Source organism: Neopsephotus bourkii, unplaced genomic scaffold (assembly GCF_033783945.1).
Source record: "Neopsephotus bourkii isolate Nb327-2 ecotype Australia unplaced genomic scaffold, CSIRO-AGI_Nbou_v1 NB_1266, whole genome shotgun sequence".
Lineage (NCBI taxonomy): Eukaryota > Metazoa > Chordata > Aves > Psittaciformes > Psittacidae > Neopsephotus > Neopsephotus bourkii.
In genome coordinates, this window is record NW_026901751.1 from 321,356 (window position 1) to 341,035 (window position 19,680).

The 19,680-nt window shown below is 45.1% G+C and overlaps 1 protein-coding gene across 2 annotated transcripts; it reads right to left on the reverse strand.

Annotated features, from left to right (window-relative positions):
- Positions 1–7,815: 7,815 nt before the first annotated feature.
- Positions 7,816–18,073, reverse strand: LOC133218518 (carbohydrate sulfotransferase 5-like). Of its 2 annotated transcripts, none has more exons than XM_061365003.1 (2): positions 18,052–18,073; positions 7,816–9,338 (listed from the first exon to the last, which is right to left on the reverse strand). In XM_061365003.1, the coding sequence occupies exon 2, from the start codon at positions 9,309–9,311 to the stop codon at positions 8,130–8,132; it is 1,182 nt and encodes a 393-aa protein (XP_061220987.1). In that variant the 5' UTR covers positions 9,312–9,338; positions 18,052–18,073; the 3' UTR covers positions 7,816–8,129. The 2 variants fall into 2 exon arrangements, with proteins under 2 accessions (XP_061220987.1, XP_061220986.1); XM_061365002.1 differs by lacking the exon at positions 18,052–18,073 and adding an exon at positions 17,823–17,940.
- Between the last annotated feature and the right edge of the window lie 1,607 nt (positions 18,074–19,680).

The following is a 19,680-nucleotide window of genomic DNA, read 5'->3' on the forward strand; positions in this document are numbered from 1 at the left end:
TGTAACCGTTCTTATTAATCTACTTTGTGTTTCTGAACATTTACATTGTAAAGTACTAAAAATTTTCAATTGAAACCTGCTGTGCATCTAAGCATTTTCATTTGAAGTACTGTCTTATGATTTGGCACCCCTTATTATTGTTTGAAAATTATCATTGCTTTAAAGGGGAAGTAATTAAATACAAATAAAATACAATTATAAAAAATATTATTCTTACAGATGCACAAGGATTTTATACCATTTTGCACTTGATTGGTTTAACTAAGGCTGTGCCATTTTTTATGTGTACGGGTCTTAGAGCTGCTAGATCCCTAACGAGCTCCTATCTCACATTGGCCTTTTTAGTCATCAGTGCGCTAGTAGTAAGTGTGGGTAAAGCCGTTCCCAAATCTTCATTCGTGAAGTCAAACCATGATGATGATGATGATGATGATGATCTTTTACCTACTAGATGTCAATTGTTACTAGTAATGACTCATGCTAGGAGAGGGACAGAGGGCAGAGCCCTGGGGCAGCTCAGGTAGGGCAGTGCCAAAGAGCTGCAGGGAAGGGGTGCCTGGGGTAGAGCAGGGGCTGAACCGGAGCTGCTCCAGGTGAGCCACGGAACACCTCTCCAGTGCACACCTTCCCCTTCCACGGCTCCAGACCAGCTCTCACCCAGCACTGCTCCACCATCCATGGCCTCCAGTGGTGTCACACTCTCAGGACATTCCCATTGCAGGGACCCCTCATCCCAGCTCGCCACCTCTGCAGTTGTGGTCAGTTCTGGTCCCAGCAGGCAGTGCTCAGCAGCAGCAGTCCCAGATAGTCCCTTGCACAGCCTCCCGAAGCTGCACAACCCTGCTCAGCTGTACTACATTGGATGTAGAGGGGCCATCAGCCCCACTGGCTTCACCTGGGTCTTTCCATCCCCAAACTCCCAACCCACAGGACAGGAACCATCAGCCCTAGCAGGGGATACCAGGGCAGCAAGGTGGGCCCTGGCTCCTGAGAACAGCTTCCCAAAGGAAAAGGGAAAAGCCCTGGGGTGCACAAAAAGAAAAAAGGAGGAAAAAAACAAATCAAGAGTTATGAATGCAATGGAAAGAAGAAAACCCTCAGGTGATGACAGGGCAAACTGTCCTGATGACCCTGCAAGGCACAGTCAGTCAGAAGGCTCAGTGGCACACAGCACCCCTATCTCCCAGCACCATCCACACAGACCCCAGCCCTCTGCCCCAGACACACTGGGGATGTCTCAGGGTGCTGTAGGCAAAGTTAGGCACAGCCTGGGGACCTCATGCAGCCCTTGGGGGGGCCTGTCTGCCCCTGGGATAATGGGAAATGCCACAACAGCCCTGAGTGTCCATATATCCCCAGCAGCCTTGTGAGGATCCTTTGCTAGAGGATGTAGGAAAGCTGCTAGGATGGCTAAGGCCTCCTTGGAATTAAAGCTGGCGAGAGGGGTCAAGGACAGCAGAAAGAGCTTTTTCAAATACATGGCAGGTAAAACTAACACCAGAGGCAATGTAGGCCCGCTGATGAACGGGACGGGTGCCCTGGTGACAGAAGATACAGAGATGGCAGATTTACTGAATGACTTCTTTGTCTCTGTCTACTCTGCTGGAGGCAGTCCTGAAGAGCCCTGTACCGCTGAGACCCCGGATGAAGATAGGTCGATGGAGCGGTCTGTCTTAGTCGATGAGGAATGGGTTAAAGACCAGTTGAGCAATCTGGATATCCATAAATCCATGGGTCCAGATGGGATGCACCCACGGGTGCTGAGGGAACTGGCTGAGGTCATTGCTAGACTGCTCTCCATCATCTTTACCAAGTCTTGGGAGACGGGAGAGGTGCCTGAGGACTGGAGGAAAGCAAATGTCACTCCTGTCTTCAAAAAGGGCAAGAAGGAGGAGCCGGGTAACTATAGACCGGTTAGCCTCACCTCCATTCCTGGGAAAGTGATGGAACACCTTATCCTTGGTGCCATCTTAAGGCATATCAAGGATAAGAGGGTTATGAGGGGCAGTCAACATGGCTTCACCAAGGGGAAGTCGTGCTTGACCAATCTCGTAGCCTTTTATGAGGAAATAACACGGTGGATGGATGATGGCAGAGCGGTGGATGTGGTCTACCTTGACTTCAGCAAAGCGTTTGACACGGTCTCCCACAGCATCCTTGCGGCTAAATTGAGGAAGTGTGGTCTGGATGATCGGGTAGTGAGGTGGACTGTGAACTGGCTGAAGGAGAGAAGCCAGAGAGTTGTAGTCTATGGGGCGGAGTCTAGTTGGAGGCCTGTATCTAGTGTAGTGCCTCAAGGGTCGGTACTGGGACCAGTATTATTTAATATATTCATCAACGATTTAGATGAGGGAATTGAGTGTACTATCAGCAAGTTTGCTGATGACACTAAGCTGGGAGGGGTGGCCGACACGCCAGAAGGCTCTGCTGCCATCCAGAGGGACCTGGACAGGCTGGAGAGCTGGGCGGGGAATAACTTGATGAAATATAACAAGGGAAAGTGTAGAGTCCTGCATCTGGGCAGGAACAACCCCAGGTTCCAGTATAGGCTGGGGAACGACCTGTTAGAGAGCAGTGTAGGGGAGAGGGACCTGGGGGTCCTGGTGGACGACAGGGTGACCATGAGCCGACACTGTGCCCTTGTGGCCAAGAAGGCCAATGGCATCCTGGGTTGTATTAGAAGGGGGGTGGTTAGTAGGTCGAGAGAGGTCCTCCTTCCCCTCTACTCTGCCCTGGTGAGACCTCATCTGGAATATTGTGTCCAGTTCTGGGCCCCTCAGTTTAAAAAGGACAGGGACCTGCTGGAGAGAGTCCAGCGCAGGGCAACTAAGATGATTAAGGGAGTGGAGCGTCTCCCTTATGAGGAAAGACTGAGGGAGCTGGGTCTCTATAGTTTGGAGAAGAGGAGATTAAGGGGTGACCTTATTAGTGTATATAAATATATAAAGGGGGAGTGTCACGAGGATGGAGCCAGGCTCTTCTCAGTGGCAAACAATGAAAGGACAAGGGGTAATGGGTACAAATTGGAGCACAAGAGGTTCCACTTAAACCTGAGAAGAAACTTCTTCTCAGTGAGGGTGACGGAACACTGGAACAGGCTGCCCAGGGAGGTTGTGGAATCTCCTTCTTTGGAGACATTCAAAACCCGCCTGGACACGTTCCTGTGTAACCTTATATAGGTGTTCCTGATCCGGCAGGGGGATTGGACTAGATGATCTTTTGAGGTCCCTTCCAATCTCTAACATACTGTGATACTGTGATACTGTGAGCGGTGCTGGAGTTCTTTGGGACCATCTCAGTGAATGGTCTGAAATGGTCTGAAAGACCTTAGGACCAGCTCCCACTCCCTCAGATGCAACAGGAGGCTTCCTTCCCTTGGAAACCATCCTCAGGCACTTCTTACTGCATGTAAAGGGATGGCAGGACCCACAGCCATGAGTGTGAAGAATAAAACATTTATTTATTAATGCACCCAACACCTGGCAGTGAGCCTGCCTCAGGGCTCCATGCTCCACTACCCTCACCCCTTCTCCTCTGATGCCTAAGAGTCATCACTGGAGCAGCGTTCATCAGTGTAGTGTGGAAGAGTTGGCTCCTGCCACCGGCCATGGTGAGGCAAGTCCATGAGCAGCTGCGAGCCTCCTTCCCTGCTCCTTCCTTCAGGGATAAGATTCAGCTCTGGACTTGAGAGGAGGGCCCCTGACCTCACCCCTTCCTCCTCTGCCTTACCCCTCGACTAGCACAGCTCCCAGGCCACCTGCCTGCCACCGCAGCAGTTAGGCTCAGTGCGTTGTGCCTTCATCGTATCAAACCAAGAACTACATTAGAGCACAGAGCTGCATGAGGGGTGGTGGGAAGGTTACTCTAGTAATCCTAACCCAAAGTACGATCAAGGAGCTGGTGATACACTTAACCTGAGAAGGTGCAGGCCTGAGCTGTGCTATGCCACATGTATAACTTCACCTCCCGGGCTGTGTCGTGCATATCCAGTGCTAACAAAATAAACTTGGTTAGCTAACTAAAAAAAGGAGTCTGTAGGCAGCTCCCACTTGGCACCGGTGACTAGAGAGAGCACCTACACATCTTGATTGTAAAGAGAAGCAGCAGGTTCCCACATGAACATCCTTTCCTCTGATGACAGAAATGAATAATAGAATTATTTTCTTCTAAGAAAATCCTGTAAGAGCTCTAAAGAGTGAGACACTGTTAGAACCTCCCTACAGAGGGGATCTGCATGATATGCTATGTCTTGGCTTAAGGTCACTCTGGTTCTGTGCAGATCAGAGTTCCCAGCATCTGAAGGACACAGAACTATCCATCCTAACCTCTTTTTCCTTTTGGTGTTAAGTTCAATGAATAAAATTATAATCAATACCTTGTGAAGTTTTAATGCCTTTCTGGGATAGCCGCATGCAGAGAGCTGCAGTCAACAGCTCAATGTCCAACTGGAGACCAGTGATGAGTGGCATGCCTGAGGGGTGAGTGTTGGGACTGATCTTGTTCAACATCTTTGTCAGTGACATGGACAGTGGGACTGAAGTGTCCCCAGCAAGTTTGCTGATGAAACCAAGCTGTGTGGTTCGGTTGATACATTGGAGAGAAGGGATGCCATCCAGAGGGACTTTGACATGCTTGTGAGGTGGGCAAATGCCAACTTTATGGAGTTTAACTATGCCAAGTACAAGGTCCTACACCTGGGTTGGAGCAATCCCAGGCACAGCTACAGGCTGGGCAGAGAAGAGATTCAGAGCAGCCCTGCAGAGAAGGACTTGGGGCTGCTGGTCGATGAGAAAATGAACATGAGCTGGCTTCAGTGTGTGCTCACAGCCCAGAAAGCAACCGTATCCTGGGCTGCATCAAAAGGAGCATGACCAGCAGGTCGAAGGAGGTGATCCTGCCCCTCTACTCTGCTCTTGTGAGACCTCACCTGGAGTACTGTGTGCTGTTCTGGTGTCCTCAACACAAAAAGAACATGGAACTGTTGGAACAAGTCCAGAGGAGGCCACGAGAATGATCAGGGGACTGGAGCACCTTCCATATAAAGACAGGCTGAGAAAGTTGGGGCTGTTCAGGCTGGAGAAGAGAAGGCTGCGTGAAGACATCAGAGCAGCCTTCCAGTATCTGAAGGGGGCCTATAAGGATGCTGAAGAGGGACTCTTCCCTAGGGACTGTAGTGGTAGGACAAGGGGTTATGGGTTCAAACTTAAACAGGGGAAGTTCAGGTTAGATATAAGGAAGAAGTTCTTTCTTGTTAGGGTGGTAAGGCACTGGAATGGGCTGCCCAGAGAAGTTGTGAATTCTCCATCCCTGGCGGTGTTCAGAGTCAGGTTGGACAGGGCCTTGGGTGATACGGTTTAGTGTGAGGTGTCCCTGCCCATGGCAGCGGGGTTGGAGCTGGATGATCTTAAGGTCCTTTCCAACCCTAACTATTCTATGACTCTATGATTCTATAAATAGCCCAAAGCTTATTATCTCAGGACTGTCTATTTAACAATAAGCTATAAACCCTAAACTCTAGCTGAAAAACTGCAAATATCAGAACCCAAATGCTTACTGGGGCTTTACAATTTATGATAGAATCATAGAGTGGTTTGTGTTCAAAGGACGTTATGATCATACACTTCCAACCCACTTGCCATGGGCAAGGACACCTCACACTAGACCACGTTACCCAAAGCTCTGGCTGAGGTCAGATTTAAAAACCTACACCCTGAGCAGTAAACCATAAATCCTGACTGATAAATACTAAATCCCACAAAACTAACAAGAAAACCACAACAGAAAATCTCACCGAGAAATTCTAAATAAAAAACTGCACAAGAAAACCTCCAAACCCTCAGTTTTATACAAGATAAAACAGAACACGGGGGAGCAGGAAAACACTGAAAAGAAATCAAGGAATTTCTGCCCACAGCTTAAAACACTTCATTTGTGATTGCAGCAGAATTGTGAGACACATCACAAACACTTTACAGTTGCTGTTTATAAGCCTGGTTTTAGCCACCGTTCAAATGTGACCATAGGCAAGAAGCAGTACATGGAACCATGCTACTCTGCTCTTGCACCAGACCTGCCTGTCCTCATGTGAGCAGCAGCTCCAGTGCAGGACCCACGACTGTGGGAGCTACTCGGGCTATCCAGAAGGTGGGGCAGAGTGTCCAGAGTGAAGGTAAAACAGTACCATGGGGAAATGGGATGCAAACTAGACATGATTTTATCCAGTTAACCACATTGTGGACACTTCTAGTCCCCTGTGGACATTTCTAATGCCTAAGCACTCAGGCACCTGGCTGTCTTCAGCCTTTGGCAGATGATCCTCCTCAGGGAAACTGCAGCACAGACAGTGTTAGAAGTGTTTGCTTGTCTTACTTGGCATGAAGAACACCTACCACAGAAAGGGAGCACAAGCAGGCCTCTCACCTGCCCACTTGTTCATCAGCACAGGCAAGAGAATGAAAGCGAAGGCCTCACACACTTCCAGGCCACCATCCACTGCCATCACAGCACCGCAGCAGGGCCTGGCTCTTCAGGTGCTCACACACATGGGCAGGATGTTCTTCTCCCCACCCCAGCCCAACCTGCCTCCTCTCCAGCTCAACAGCCCCAGCGCTCTTGGGCTCTTGTCATGTGAGACCTGCTTCATCCCTTCGTCATTTCAGCAGCCCTTCACTGCATTCTCTCCAGTCTGTTCATGCCTCTCTTGCACAGGGGAGCCCAAGAGACTCTTGTGCTACAGACAACAGTGGGGTACCCTTACCACCACAAAATTCCATATTCCCTGACACAGGGAAGAAGCCCCAGATAATCTGAGTAAGCAAGTGGCCCCCAGAGAACTGAAGAATGCACAAGAAATACCAGCACAACCTCGTAGTCCCTGGAAAAGTCAGCCAGACAAAAATATGGCTCCACAAGCCCCATGTTAGCTCTGAGAACACTTAGGAAAAATCCCCATAAGCAACAGGAATGCCCCCAGGAAGACACAGCACTGATGGAGCTACCTCACAGTGCTAAGAGCATCCACCTCCTAAAGGAGATTAATGGCAGCACTGAAGAGTTTTTGTGCACACCATATACAAGCTACAGCACAGCATTCAAGTATTCCTAAAAGGATTATCTGGTATCAATCAAACATCCATCGTGAGATATGCTGGATTAAAAAAAGTCAAAACCATACAAAGCCCCCTTACACAAGCATCTGTCTCTCTACAACAACTGTTTGAACTGATAGCTTCCATACAGCTGTATAATCAATACAAATTATTTCCAGGGCACCTCAAAATTCTCAGTGATCTTCATTAAGAGCAGAGAGGGTAATGGTATGAATCATGCTGCATGATCAAGTGTGTGCCTACTCCATGTCACAGCATTAGAATGCATGACTGGGGCAGCATTAACAAGCTATTTCCACAGTAATTCCACTCAAAGTTTCTCCATCTTTTTTGCTTTCTGCATTCCATGCCAACATCACCATCAGCTATCTCAGTGCAAACTTTGCTTTTCCATGGAAAATAAATCTATCAATAAATGAAGCTCCTGCATAAGGCTTTTACAACAGAACTGCTGCAGTTGTCCTAGCTCTTGAAGAACTTTAATAGAAGTTCTCCATAATTAAAATAATAAAGTTATGTTAAAATTTAAAATGTCAAGAGAAGTCTGAAAAGTTCTGCACAACAACTTTAAAACAAAGGAAAAGAGTCAAATGATTATAAAAAAAACCAGAAGGAATTTAGTTCCTACTTTGTTCCATTAAGAACTGAAATTCTTAAGTACTTAAAGCATGAAAACAGAAAACTATTATCAATGAACAAAGTCATCTTTGATAATTCATCTTTTAATAGAATGAACTTAAATTATATTTTAAAAACAATGCTAAGAACAGCACAGCTCAGCTGTAAATGTGCAATCTGACAAGTATCCGCAGTATTTCTCATGCCTTTTTTTGTTTTTGTTTTTGTTTTTCAGTGTAAGAAACTCAGGGTAAAAACCTCCTTCCATTATGGAAAATCAGCAGACAGGAAGATAGTTAAACTCATCAGCCAAGGATTTTCAAATAATCTCTATGCTGCATAGTAGACAAATATGCAGCCATCTACACATCACTCCCCAGCCCCAATCTCAGAAATCATGTCTCAGTGCTTTGGATTAAATGACGACCAACTGAATTGATTCTGTCTTCTTGGCAGCACTAAATCCAGTGACAGATCTTTCTGCTCTTTTTCTGAATCCACCAGCTGATAGCCAAGCATGTTTATAGCACCTCTGCAAACTTCCTGTATTTTCTTAATTTTCTGGAAGGAAAGAGCATTTCTCCACGCCTGTGAAACACTAACTGCATCTCGAGATGTGATTTTGAAGGCTTCTTTTTTCTTTCCTGGTCCCTGTCCATGTGTGATATTATGGATCCAGCTTTTGAGCATGGGGGTCAAACTAAGATCAGCAAATTTATACATTTCTGAGATTTCTGATAATGGATCCCTTACCAGGTCTTCAAAACGGATCATTAAATAGCGATCTTTAAGGAAATGGGGTGGTTTTAGAGTAGCGGTTTCATAAATCTGAACATGACTTCTACAGATCTCTTGCATTACTTTGTATTTGCTGTCTTCCACTTTGGTGCCATTGGTGCTCAAAACGATCCCATTGTCACGGGCTAATGCTTTGACCGATTGTTCCCTTGACTTGACGACTGCCCTGGGGTCACGGACCAAGTGAATGATTTTGAGATTCAGGGACGGATCAGTGAGAAGGGGGTAGAGGACCTTTAAGTCAAAGAATCGAACCTCCTTGATGACAACATGACTGTAGGTTTTACAGGCTTCCTCCACCTTGCTGAATGGGTACCGTCCACAAAGAGTCTTGCATGCCATTTCACTGGTTATGTCAGTACGCTGAAAGGAGTCACAGGCAGGAGCTGAACACAGTGCCCGACTCACTGCCCATTGGAAAAGATCAGATAAGTTTCTTTTCCAAGGCATGTAAGCATCAAACACAGACATGTCACACAGAAAAACCGACCTGACAAGGTCCCGCACTGCCATGTGCAAGACCTTGGCACTGTTCTGGTACATTGTAACCCACACATGCCATGCAGGTTCCATCAGGTAGAAGACACTGGGGTGCTGGCTGAAAAGTTGACCGACAAAAGAAGATCCTGACCGCCAAGAAGAGAGAATGAGGATATGGACTTGAGATGGTTTCTCCTCAGGCTGAGTCATGAAGCTACTATACCGGGCATACATGAAGAGTAAGAATCCAGTCTGAACCGCAACAAAAATTATAACAATTGTGCTAGGAATCCGAATCCTTGCCATTCTCACCAGGAAAAGCAATTACAAAAGCTGAAAAAGAAAAGGAAAATGCATGTGAACCATTGCCCTGATGGCACATAATAATATCATAATTCACACAATACAATCTCTTGCATTAGCAAAACCTTCTTTCAAATATGCACTTATGTATTTGGCAATCTTTGCTTCCTCAATCAGTGGCACTGGGAGATGATCATTTGCAGGTGACAGGTATCAGAAGCTGCAAGAAAGTAATGTGTGACAGCAAAATCACAGCAGAAATTCCTTTGGAACATGTGCTTGACGCTGAAGGAACTCTTGAGTTGATGCAGCTCAGCTACTGGAGAAGTAAAAATTTACAGAATACACAAAGCCCTCAACTTGAATTCTGGTAAACACTGCTGAGGGGAAAAAAAAAATATTTCTGAATCATTCGACTGTATTTCCACTTCTGTCTGCGAAGGCTTCTATCCCTTCACAGGAGTAGACTGGAGAGGCAGTAACTGTGACTACTAAAATAATGAAAAAGCAGCTGGCATGCCTTTGGACTGGAGTGCAGGTACCCCATGACTGAATACTCTGAGTTTGCATTTAAGAAATTATCCATTTGTGAGTTACAATTAATCTGCATGTAACTCCTGGAAAATTTTAGGCATGTTGCCCACAAGTGGACTTCTGTTTTACTTGGAAATCAAAGTTCAAGCCCCATGCACTCCTCATGATCTCATTTAGCACCTACCCCTTTGTGCTCTCACTTTTGCAGATTCCACTTGTAAGCAGTCAGTGTATGTTAGGAGGCACGGTATTAGGACGATAAGAATCCTTGGGCATGTAGATCATCTCAAGAGTTTTACATATAAGCATTTGGTATATAGCTGCATTTAGGCAATTTTTTTATTGTTACATTGAAGATGTCAACATGTATCAACACAGTCTGAATTCTTGAAAGTAAATAATGCAGACTAGTCAATATAGATACACGCTGATTTGACATAATACATACATTAAGTTCTTAGTGCTAGCTCAAGGAAACATGGAAAAGACTATTAATTAGTACCAAAAGCTGAAATAAATTGTCAACTTAAAGAGATACTAGAAATGGATAGATTTGGCTCCTTCCACTGTGTAAATGCTTCTTCACTATATAAAGAAATGCATTCTACCTTAACACAATTTTGCTACCAAACTTTTATTTAAAAGCCAAGAAAAACAGCAGAATTATGAGCTGTGTAGGAAAAAGTAGTCAATAAAAACATCCACCTTTGGTATCATGCAGTATCTCGTAAGGAGGGTATGGCAAATGAGTAAGGGATTAGTTTGCTTGCAGACACTTCTCCCCCAAGACACAGTCATTTAGGTTTGAAAAAGCTTTTAAGATCAAGTCCAGCTATTAACCCAGGACTAAAGCATGTCCCTGCGCACCACGTCTACACCATGTCTTTTAACCACCCCCAGGAACAGTGGCTCAATCACGTCCCTGGGCAGCCTGTTCCAATGCTTGATAACCTTTTGGTGAAGAAATTGTTCTAACATTCAGTCTAAACCTTCCCTGGCACAACTTGAGGCTATTTCCTCTCATCCTATTGTCAACTTGTTATTTGGGGGCAGAGACTGACTCCACCTCACTGCAACCTTGTTTCAGGTAGTTGCAGAGAGTGATAAGGTATCCCCTCAGCCTCCTTTCTCCAGGCTAAACAAGCCCAGTTTCCTCAGCTGCTCCTCATGGCACTTGCTCTTGAGACACTTCACCAGCTTCACTGCTCTTCTCTGGATTCAAAGATCTGTATATTCCTCACATGCACTCCAGTTTATAGCCACTCAGTTAAAAATGCCTCTTTACTGTTTTATGTTCCTGGCTTCACCATACAATCTCTTTCTGTAGCTTAGCAATAGCATTTAATAATTTCTAAAACTATGTTTATCACTGAGGATTTAGTGGTGGTGTTGCCTGCTGAGGCAAGGCCCTTTTCTCTACATCCTCATCAACCTACATCCAGCCCAGAACAGTGTCCACATAGCTCTGGAGCATCTCCAAGCTAGGAGACTACACAACTTCCCTGGGCAGCCACTGTCAGTGCTCTGTCACCTGCACAGTGGGAAGTGTTTCCTGATGCTCAGAGGGGACTTCCTGTGCCTCAGTTTGTGCCCATCACCTCTTGTCCTGTCACTGCTCATCACTGAAAGCAGCCTCGCTCCATTTTCTTTACACTCTCCCTTCAGGTATTTATAAACTTCGGTGAGATCTCCTAGTATCAGCCACTCCTCCCAGTTTCCTATCCTCAGCAAACTTGCTGAAGGTACACTCTTCCCCCTCATCCATATTGTTAGTGAAGACAGGTCTGGATTCTGCACTGACCTCTGGGGTACACTGGTAGTTATGGGCCCTCAACTAGACTTTGTTCCACTGACCGTCAGCCTGTGGGCCGGGCCTTTAGCCAGGCTGCAATCCACCCCACTGTCCACTCATCCTGCTGCCCTGTGCCAGCTCCTTTGCACAGTAACCTGATTGTTCTCACTTCATCAGGCTTTGTTTTTAAATAGCAAAATGGGACAAAACGTAACAGACTGCTCATAAATAACCTTATTTTTTCAGGGCCAGGCTCATAAGCAAATTTAAAGCCACAAAAAAAACCAGACCTTTTACTAGAACCAGGTGTCACTATATTCACTGAAATGCCCACTAATATATCCAGGCAGACAGGTACGGAAAGAGTAGCCCAGTCTCTCTGCTCTGGTATTAATGTTTGGGCTGCAAACAAATATGCTGCCAATTTCTGGCAACGGGATGGGGGGCAAGGTGTCTGTGGACCAAACACACTGTGAGTTGGCTTTTGTATTTTGCTGCACAATCAATATGATAGCTGTACTCAAAAGGGAACTGAAGAATGACAGGTGTACTCTGATACCCTGGCACTGCACTAAATCATGAAATGTTAACTATGGAACCACTGGCCCCTTGGTCTAATGCCAAGATCTCCTGACTCAGATCCCAACGAGTGCTGACTCTCTACAGGATCAATGACTGTTTTTAGAGCATCATATTTTGCATGCTAATTTGCCCATGATACTCTCTCAAGACAATTTAGCAGAATACAGTGAAGTACAAAGATTAATCACAATGACAGTCAATTACTTCTGTAAAAGGAATACTGAAGTTTCTCAGCCTGGAAGAGATGCTTCCTCAACAGGTCACAACTGGCCTGGACAGAGTATTTGCAAAAACACTTTCTCACGACTGCTCAAACCAGGAAAATAGGGAGAATTCAATTAAATGATCACTCACAACAAAAGCTTTTTGTACACTGCATTATAAAAATGTGAAACTACCCCACATTGCTGTGGCACCAAGACTATATAACAGTTCAACAAATTATTATATCGACTGAAAGTAATTAATGGAAGAGAAGCTCCCCAAGGATGTGAAAGCAAAGACGAGGCTCCAGCTGGTGGCTTAGCAACTCCCTTGACTGTAGACAGCTGGAGGTGTCTGCCTGCATCTGGGAGGTCTACTTGGAGAAAACATATTTCCTGTTTACATTTTGCCTAGCAATCCAATACCTGCTACTGTTGGGCACAAGAACAGGTGGATAAACATCCAGTTTAATTCAGTGTGGCTGAATTAATCCAATTCAATTCTTCATAGGTAAAATCTGCCTTGTTCAAATACTGAATTTTTGCATATTATGCCACCAGAAGCATCTGTAAGTTTCTCAACGCAGCGGGGACTATCAGCAATCCAGCAGTCTGCACTGACACTTCAACAGAGGTGAGGACAGAAACCAAGTTAACATGGAAGAGCAGCTGCTTTTGCTAGTTCAAGTTTTCCTGAAACAGTTCCTACACGTGAGAGACAGGCAGCCAGAACTACCTCAAGTCTCTGCAAAAGTCAGGCATTTTCTGCACTGTCTGCATCCTGCAGCTCCTAACAGTCTGACTCATTACATACCTTTTAGAGACACAATGATACTTTCTAACGAATTAATGTGTTTCTGCTCTAACTACACAGAACTGCTGCTCCACTCTAATGAAGACCACAGCAGAAACAAAACACTAACTGCTCTTTATACCTTATTAGCAAGGGATGAGGGAGTAAGGAATAAAAACATGTAGATGTCAAACAAAAAGCTGGGTTTTTAAACTCAAATCTCTGTTGACTGCCTCTCCGATCTCTCCTCACTCTGATTCCCACCCAAGTACTGTTGCAATCAGTACTGTGTCAACAAAAACACAGCCAGCATTAGTCCATAATCTGTGTCTGAACTAGTCCGTCCACTGTAAGCAGTACAAATAATATGCAAAATGACTGCAGCCAAAGTATTTCCCTACTCTTTAGTATGATATGAACTGCAAGAAAGATTGTGATACCAAAGTAAAGCACTAAATAGATTCTCGTTTTCAGTATTTAAGATTCATCTTCTACCCTTTCAGGTAAGTTGTGATGTTTCTAAAGAATATGAATGCATGTAGTCACCACACAGAAATGAGTAATTACACAACAAAATGCAGCATCTGTAAGAGTATTCTCTGGGGCAGTTTCCAGTGCATGAGGCCAAACACACATCCAGTTCACAGTTTTTTCTCTGCAAACAGTACCTTTAATTTCTGGATTTCTCATACTGGGCACTATAATTCTATTTGCAAGTAAATACCCTTTTACCAGCTGCAGTTGCATTCTGAAGATAAGGTGTTTTCAGCCCACATTAAACTCTCACTCCTTTAATGTGCAGCGTTATAACCCACTAAGCTCCTTATGGATTTTTGACAAATGTTGGCAGGCAGAAAGCAAATCTTGAACACCCTGAAAAATCACTGTCTCATAAAATTGCTGAATATATATATATATATATATATATACATTTACAGATTACATTACATCATCACCTTGACAGTGCTGGGTTAACTGCCAGGCAATGTTGGACTTGATGGTCTTCTCCAACCTAAATGATTCCATTATTCTAATTGTGAGGGAAAGCACCTTACAATACAGCTTGTTTCTGATCCTCCATTTACTCCATCGCAGGACTCGCCAGGGGGTGCTGCGAGGCAATCTCTTTCCACACAGAAAGGCAATATGCCAAAACTTCACCAGTTACTAGTCTGGGCCTTGCTTTGCATTGCCTCTCCTCTTTCTCTCCCAGTGTGCTCCTCCTCCGACAGCTGAGCAGCAAGACGTGGGGACCCCAGGGGAGCTAGAAAGGGGCTTGTTCCCGTCCCTCTCCTTCCTTCTGTGCTTCCTAGCACAGCTTTCTTGTGCTGCCCCTGCCTTTACTCGAGCAGGACTGCTGACTGAAAGGGAGAAGCATCAGGGCAGCCAGACATCCAGCTTGAGTACATCGTCAGCTGTCAGTTGCCACCTCAGAGACAGAAACTCCAGCAGGCACCTAACCTCCTTGTTGACTCATGAAATCAAACTGACCAGAAGTGTCAAGGAGGCTACCAGAGGCAGAAAAACAGACTGTGAGGGACACCAAGTTGCAGCATAGAGCACTCCAACGCCTTCTGCATCTCTCACCTGAGACACCTGAAGTATTGCAATATCTGGTACTACCACAATACAAGCTTTTGTACTTAATGAATACTGCTAAGCATAAACGATTTTAATAACAACCACAGTGGTATTCCTTTACTTTGAGAGTAGTATTACTTTTGTGTGTGTGTGTGATACTATTTTGGGAGGGAGAGCTCTGGCAAACAGCAAAATAACCAAAAATCTCACCCTAACAAAATCTTGGGGCAGAATCATCTCTTCACAAGCCTATGAAAATGTTCAAAATGTGATCTGAAAATCTGTATATATGGTTTATCTGAGAGTCCTGAGTCAAGCCAGTCACTGGGCTTGTCTACTAATGGCTACTAATGGAAACAAGATCCTGGACTAGATGAATACTGGCTCTGTCCCAGAATAACTATTCTTACATATTGTGCAAAGGAAATTAATTATACAAACTGGATAACAGAGCAATGATTTGCTTCATCACTTAAACTGGCTCTGATAGAATCCTGAGCTGCAGGGCCACTAGCATCTACCACTGCTTGCTGAAACTAAGATCCATTACAGAAAGCTATCCAGTTTTACCAGGCAGGCTAAACACACAGTGAGTGGTAGTATTGATCCCAGACAGATTGTTTTCTAAACAGAGCACTGTTCAGACCCAGAATCGTAGAAACGAATGGAGGAGGAAATAACTAAATTGTGCAGTGGATGATTGTTTGGCTCTTGCTTTCATTTTTACTCTTTTGTCACGTAAGATAAGTAATGTTGGAATTCGGTAATCAAACCTTTGCACGTCAGCACTGAAAGGAGCATAGTTGCCCAGTGAACTTCATTTCAGTACAGAATTCAACCTGAAGACACCTAGTAAATTAACTTTATAGCTAAAAAAAAGACCCTCCTGTTACACTGCTGGTTTTTTTCTGGGATACTAAAACTATAGAAAAACAGCAAGAGAGTGCCCCACATTAGAGCTGTAGAGAAACATGGGCTTGCTTTGAGCCTGGGACAAAAGGCTGAGATGAGAGACTCTCTTGGAACAAATGGGTCTGGATCTATTTCTGGAAGCCTGAAAAATATGGCTAGAAGAAAGCAGAACAACTGAGAGAAGAATTACAAGTATCTTGTCCCCTAAAGTGACTTCTGGACAACTGAATCGTAGCAGTCTTTGTCAAAGTCTTCTCCGGCCATTTTGTGCCTGAGAGTTTCCAGCACACTTTCATTTAAAACAGTTTATGCAACACTTTAAAGCCAAACTCTTTAGGCAGAAAATACTTCAATTCCCACAAAATGCAAAAATGCATACATCATTTCCCAGATTGATCTCTTCCACTGGAAAACGATAACCTAATGATATACTGTGTTTAACCTCTTGCTCACCAAAAATGATTTTGTCCTATATACCTCTCATATACTAAATGCTGACTTTCAGAGCAACCATATGAGCTGGATATAAGTATCATTTAGGTACTTATAATTCAGCAAAATACCTCAGTACTGACTGTGAAAAAAATGTAACAGTAAATGGTATCAAGCATTTTATAGAATTAATAGGAAAATGTTTGTGCATGGTGTGATAAACAGATCAAAGATCACCTGAAGGCCTACTAGACCTCATGGAGACATTTACTCACTATATACTTCACCTCTAAGACATCACACCAATGCAACCACCACCAGACTGGCTGCTACGAGTTAACATTACAAACATAGCTTGCTGCTAAAAAAACTGAAACACAGGAACGTGACAAAGCTGGTCCAAGACAAATGCACAGCAGTATTTCTAGTAGTTCTTGATATAAATCACCCAGCTGACAAAATGTCAGTTTTCACTGCTCCTGCACAGCTAGAAAGAACATATCTGCAGACAGCAAAAGCCAACAATACGCAGATTGGACTTTGAATAAGGAAAGAAGAGTTCAGTGAGTGCCTTCTATAACCACAGTACTTCAACAAGAGCTAAAAGTATTTCTAACAGCTGGTCATTGCTAAATAATTGAAAAATACTAATAAGCCTGCCTTTTTTTTAATACAACAGTGAAATGGCAACAGAAAGTGCAATAAATTTACTGTAATCAGTCATTTTGAATTCTAACATTGTATTAGCATTTCAGCTGATAGTGTTAGCTCAGTTTTTAAAACATTCTTCCTTTTACAATCTAGTGGAAAATGAGATTGGAAGAGCTGCTTCCAGGTTATCATCAGACCTAAAGACTTGATAACACAATGAAATATACCATAGGTTTCATATGTGACCAGAAAAAGGGCACTGGGTTTTTTATAGGCTAGGATGAGTTGTCCAGCCTGAATAAATGGCCATGTCAAGGCACAGCCCTCCCTACAACACCTTTCTCCGTGCAACACACCTGAAGATTATGAAGTGTTTTCAGCTATTTCAATTGCCTGTGCTCAAGAAACGAGGTCTGCTCAGCTGCAGCTTTTGTTAGGAATTATTACTTACGGTTTTAAGGATGGCCAAACGGGGGTGACAGTGAATGAATGCTGCTCACATCGGAGACCTCACTGATACCCCACACTCTCCGAGGGCGAATGGGCTGAGGTGCGTCCTGTGCCCCACCACAGCAACTGTTGCAACAACGAAATAACAAATTCTCCGTCCACTGGACACAGCAGGAAAATGGGAAAGGTTTCCCCCCCGAATGATGGGGAATGTTCTCTAAAACACCTCACTCCCCCATCTAACTCCAGCAACAAAACCCAAAACCAACCCGAATCAGCCATAGAGGGGGAGAGAGGGCTAGGAGAAAATAAAAAATAAGGCAGATTTCCAACATTTCGAACATCTTTACCTCAGACACGAGCTGATGCGCCTCACGCAACGCCCGCCCGGGCTGCGCGGGACCGTCGCACCGGTATCACCGCTACTTCACCAGCTCAGCCAACGGCTCACAAACATCCCCTGAACGTAGAGCAACCGGTGACGAACACCGACATCAGTCACCCAAAGCAACCGGTCCGTCATCGCCCGGCCCGCCGAGCGGGACGATGAATAACCCCCCACCCCCCTCCCGGCCTACCCGTACCTTCCCGCCGCCTCCCGGCACCGCCGCGGACCCGAGCTGCCTGCGGAGACAATGAGCCGCTTTCAGACGTGGCCGAGGAGACGGGGCAGCGGGAGGAGCTGATCCGCCCCGCACCCGGAGCATCCCCGGGCAGAGGCGCAGCCCTGGCAGCACCGCCCGCTCCAATGGGACCGGCTGGGCGGGGAGCCTCGGGACAGCGGCCGGGCGCTGAGGGTGGCAGCAGCCTTACCGGAGCCGTGCCACTGTAGCTCCCACAGGCCTGCGCCGTCACCCCTCAGGCCGCGTCCTGCGGGGAGAACCGGACCGTCATGTGCGTAGCCGTCCTTCCCCCGTCCCGTCCCCGACCCCCCAGGGGCTGCCTCCTTCGTTCAAGCATCACTCCATGAAAACCTCAGCACCCATGCCTCCTCCCTGCCCACATCACCGCTTTTATTTATGCACAGGGCCGTTAACCAGCACTCATCTATTTCCTGAACCAGACCTATCCACCATTTTTCCTTTCACATGCATTCACTGAGCTGTTGCTCTGAGCTGTTGTAACTTCATGTGGAAGGAGACAAGAGAGAAAAGCAAAATAGGGGGATGGAGTCTCCTGGGTTTACTGCTGTTTTCTGACGTTAGCCTCTCTCCTCTTCCAGCCGCTACCTTAAACAGCCTTCTGTTCAGCTTGAAATTCCGTTTTTGTGAGAGTACAACAGCTCAAACCCTTAAAATGGGCCTATGGTCTCCCTAGGGATTCTGTCCCTTGCTTTATGCCCACCCTAATGCTTGTGCAGACACATACCAAGCTCATTCAGGGAACTGACTTCTCTGAAAAAGTGAGTATATTTGGTAAATATGACCTTTACCATAATGAACTCATTATCAACCATAATGAACCGATAGCTCATGCACTCGCACACCATCACCACTGCAAGGAAGAAGAACTGGGACTACAGCAGAAGAGATTTATGTCAGCACAAGATGCTGGTGAAACAAGCACACGGGCCCTGTGTTCATCCTCTGCAGTGCTGAGAACACTGAAAAGCAGCAGACAGTTGCTTTTGTCAGTGCACTGGGATACAAAGCCAACTGCCAACAGTCCACGGCTGCCAGGTGTGGAGTTCGCAAAGCAAACTGGACATTTCTGGAATAGGTAGTTCTCTAAACTGCCAGGATGCTGAATCCCAGAGAACAATGGTCCAAAGGTCGGCTATTGCTTTACAAGTTGCTCTTTCACATTTCATAGCTGCACCATGTCTTGAGACTTAAAGAGAACCAAAGACACAAAAAAATTAACTAGCACCTAAAATTGTTTTACTCTTTCCTGCCATAACACAGCTTTGCTAGAACTACAAAACTGAAAACAGCGGAAATTTTGTTGGTTTCCATTTTAAGCTTGCCTAGAATAAAAAGTAAGCTTAGAAAGAGAAAATAAATAATCTTCCTTACCACCCACACTAAGAAAGAGGGACATATCAGCACTTACCAGGTGATAGTAATTTATTTAATTTTTATTTATTCTAAGTTATCATTTAAGTTCTGAAAGTAATTTTTCACTTGTTTTGGAACTCTGAAGCTTCTCTGGTAGGTTTCTGTTGTTGTTGTTAGTGTTCTTTAAACAAATATCAGGCTTCTCTTGTTTTACTTTTCCCAATTCACAATTAATGGTTTAGTGCTACAGTAATAATGCCAACAGCAGACAGTTGTGCAAACCTCGCAGACACTGTCACCGACAACCCAGTTTCTCACATCAACCTCAAATTTATCCATTATCCAACTTAATACCTAAATCGGTGAGCACATATAGCCACAGTTATGGAAGTATGGCTCTGATGGTAACTCATCCATACACTTCTTAACAGTCCTTGTATTTTTT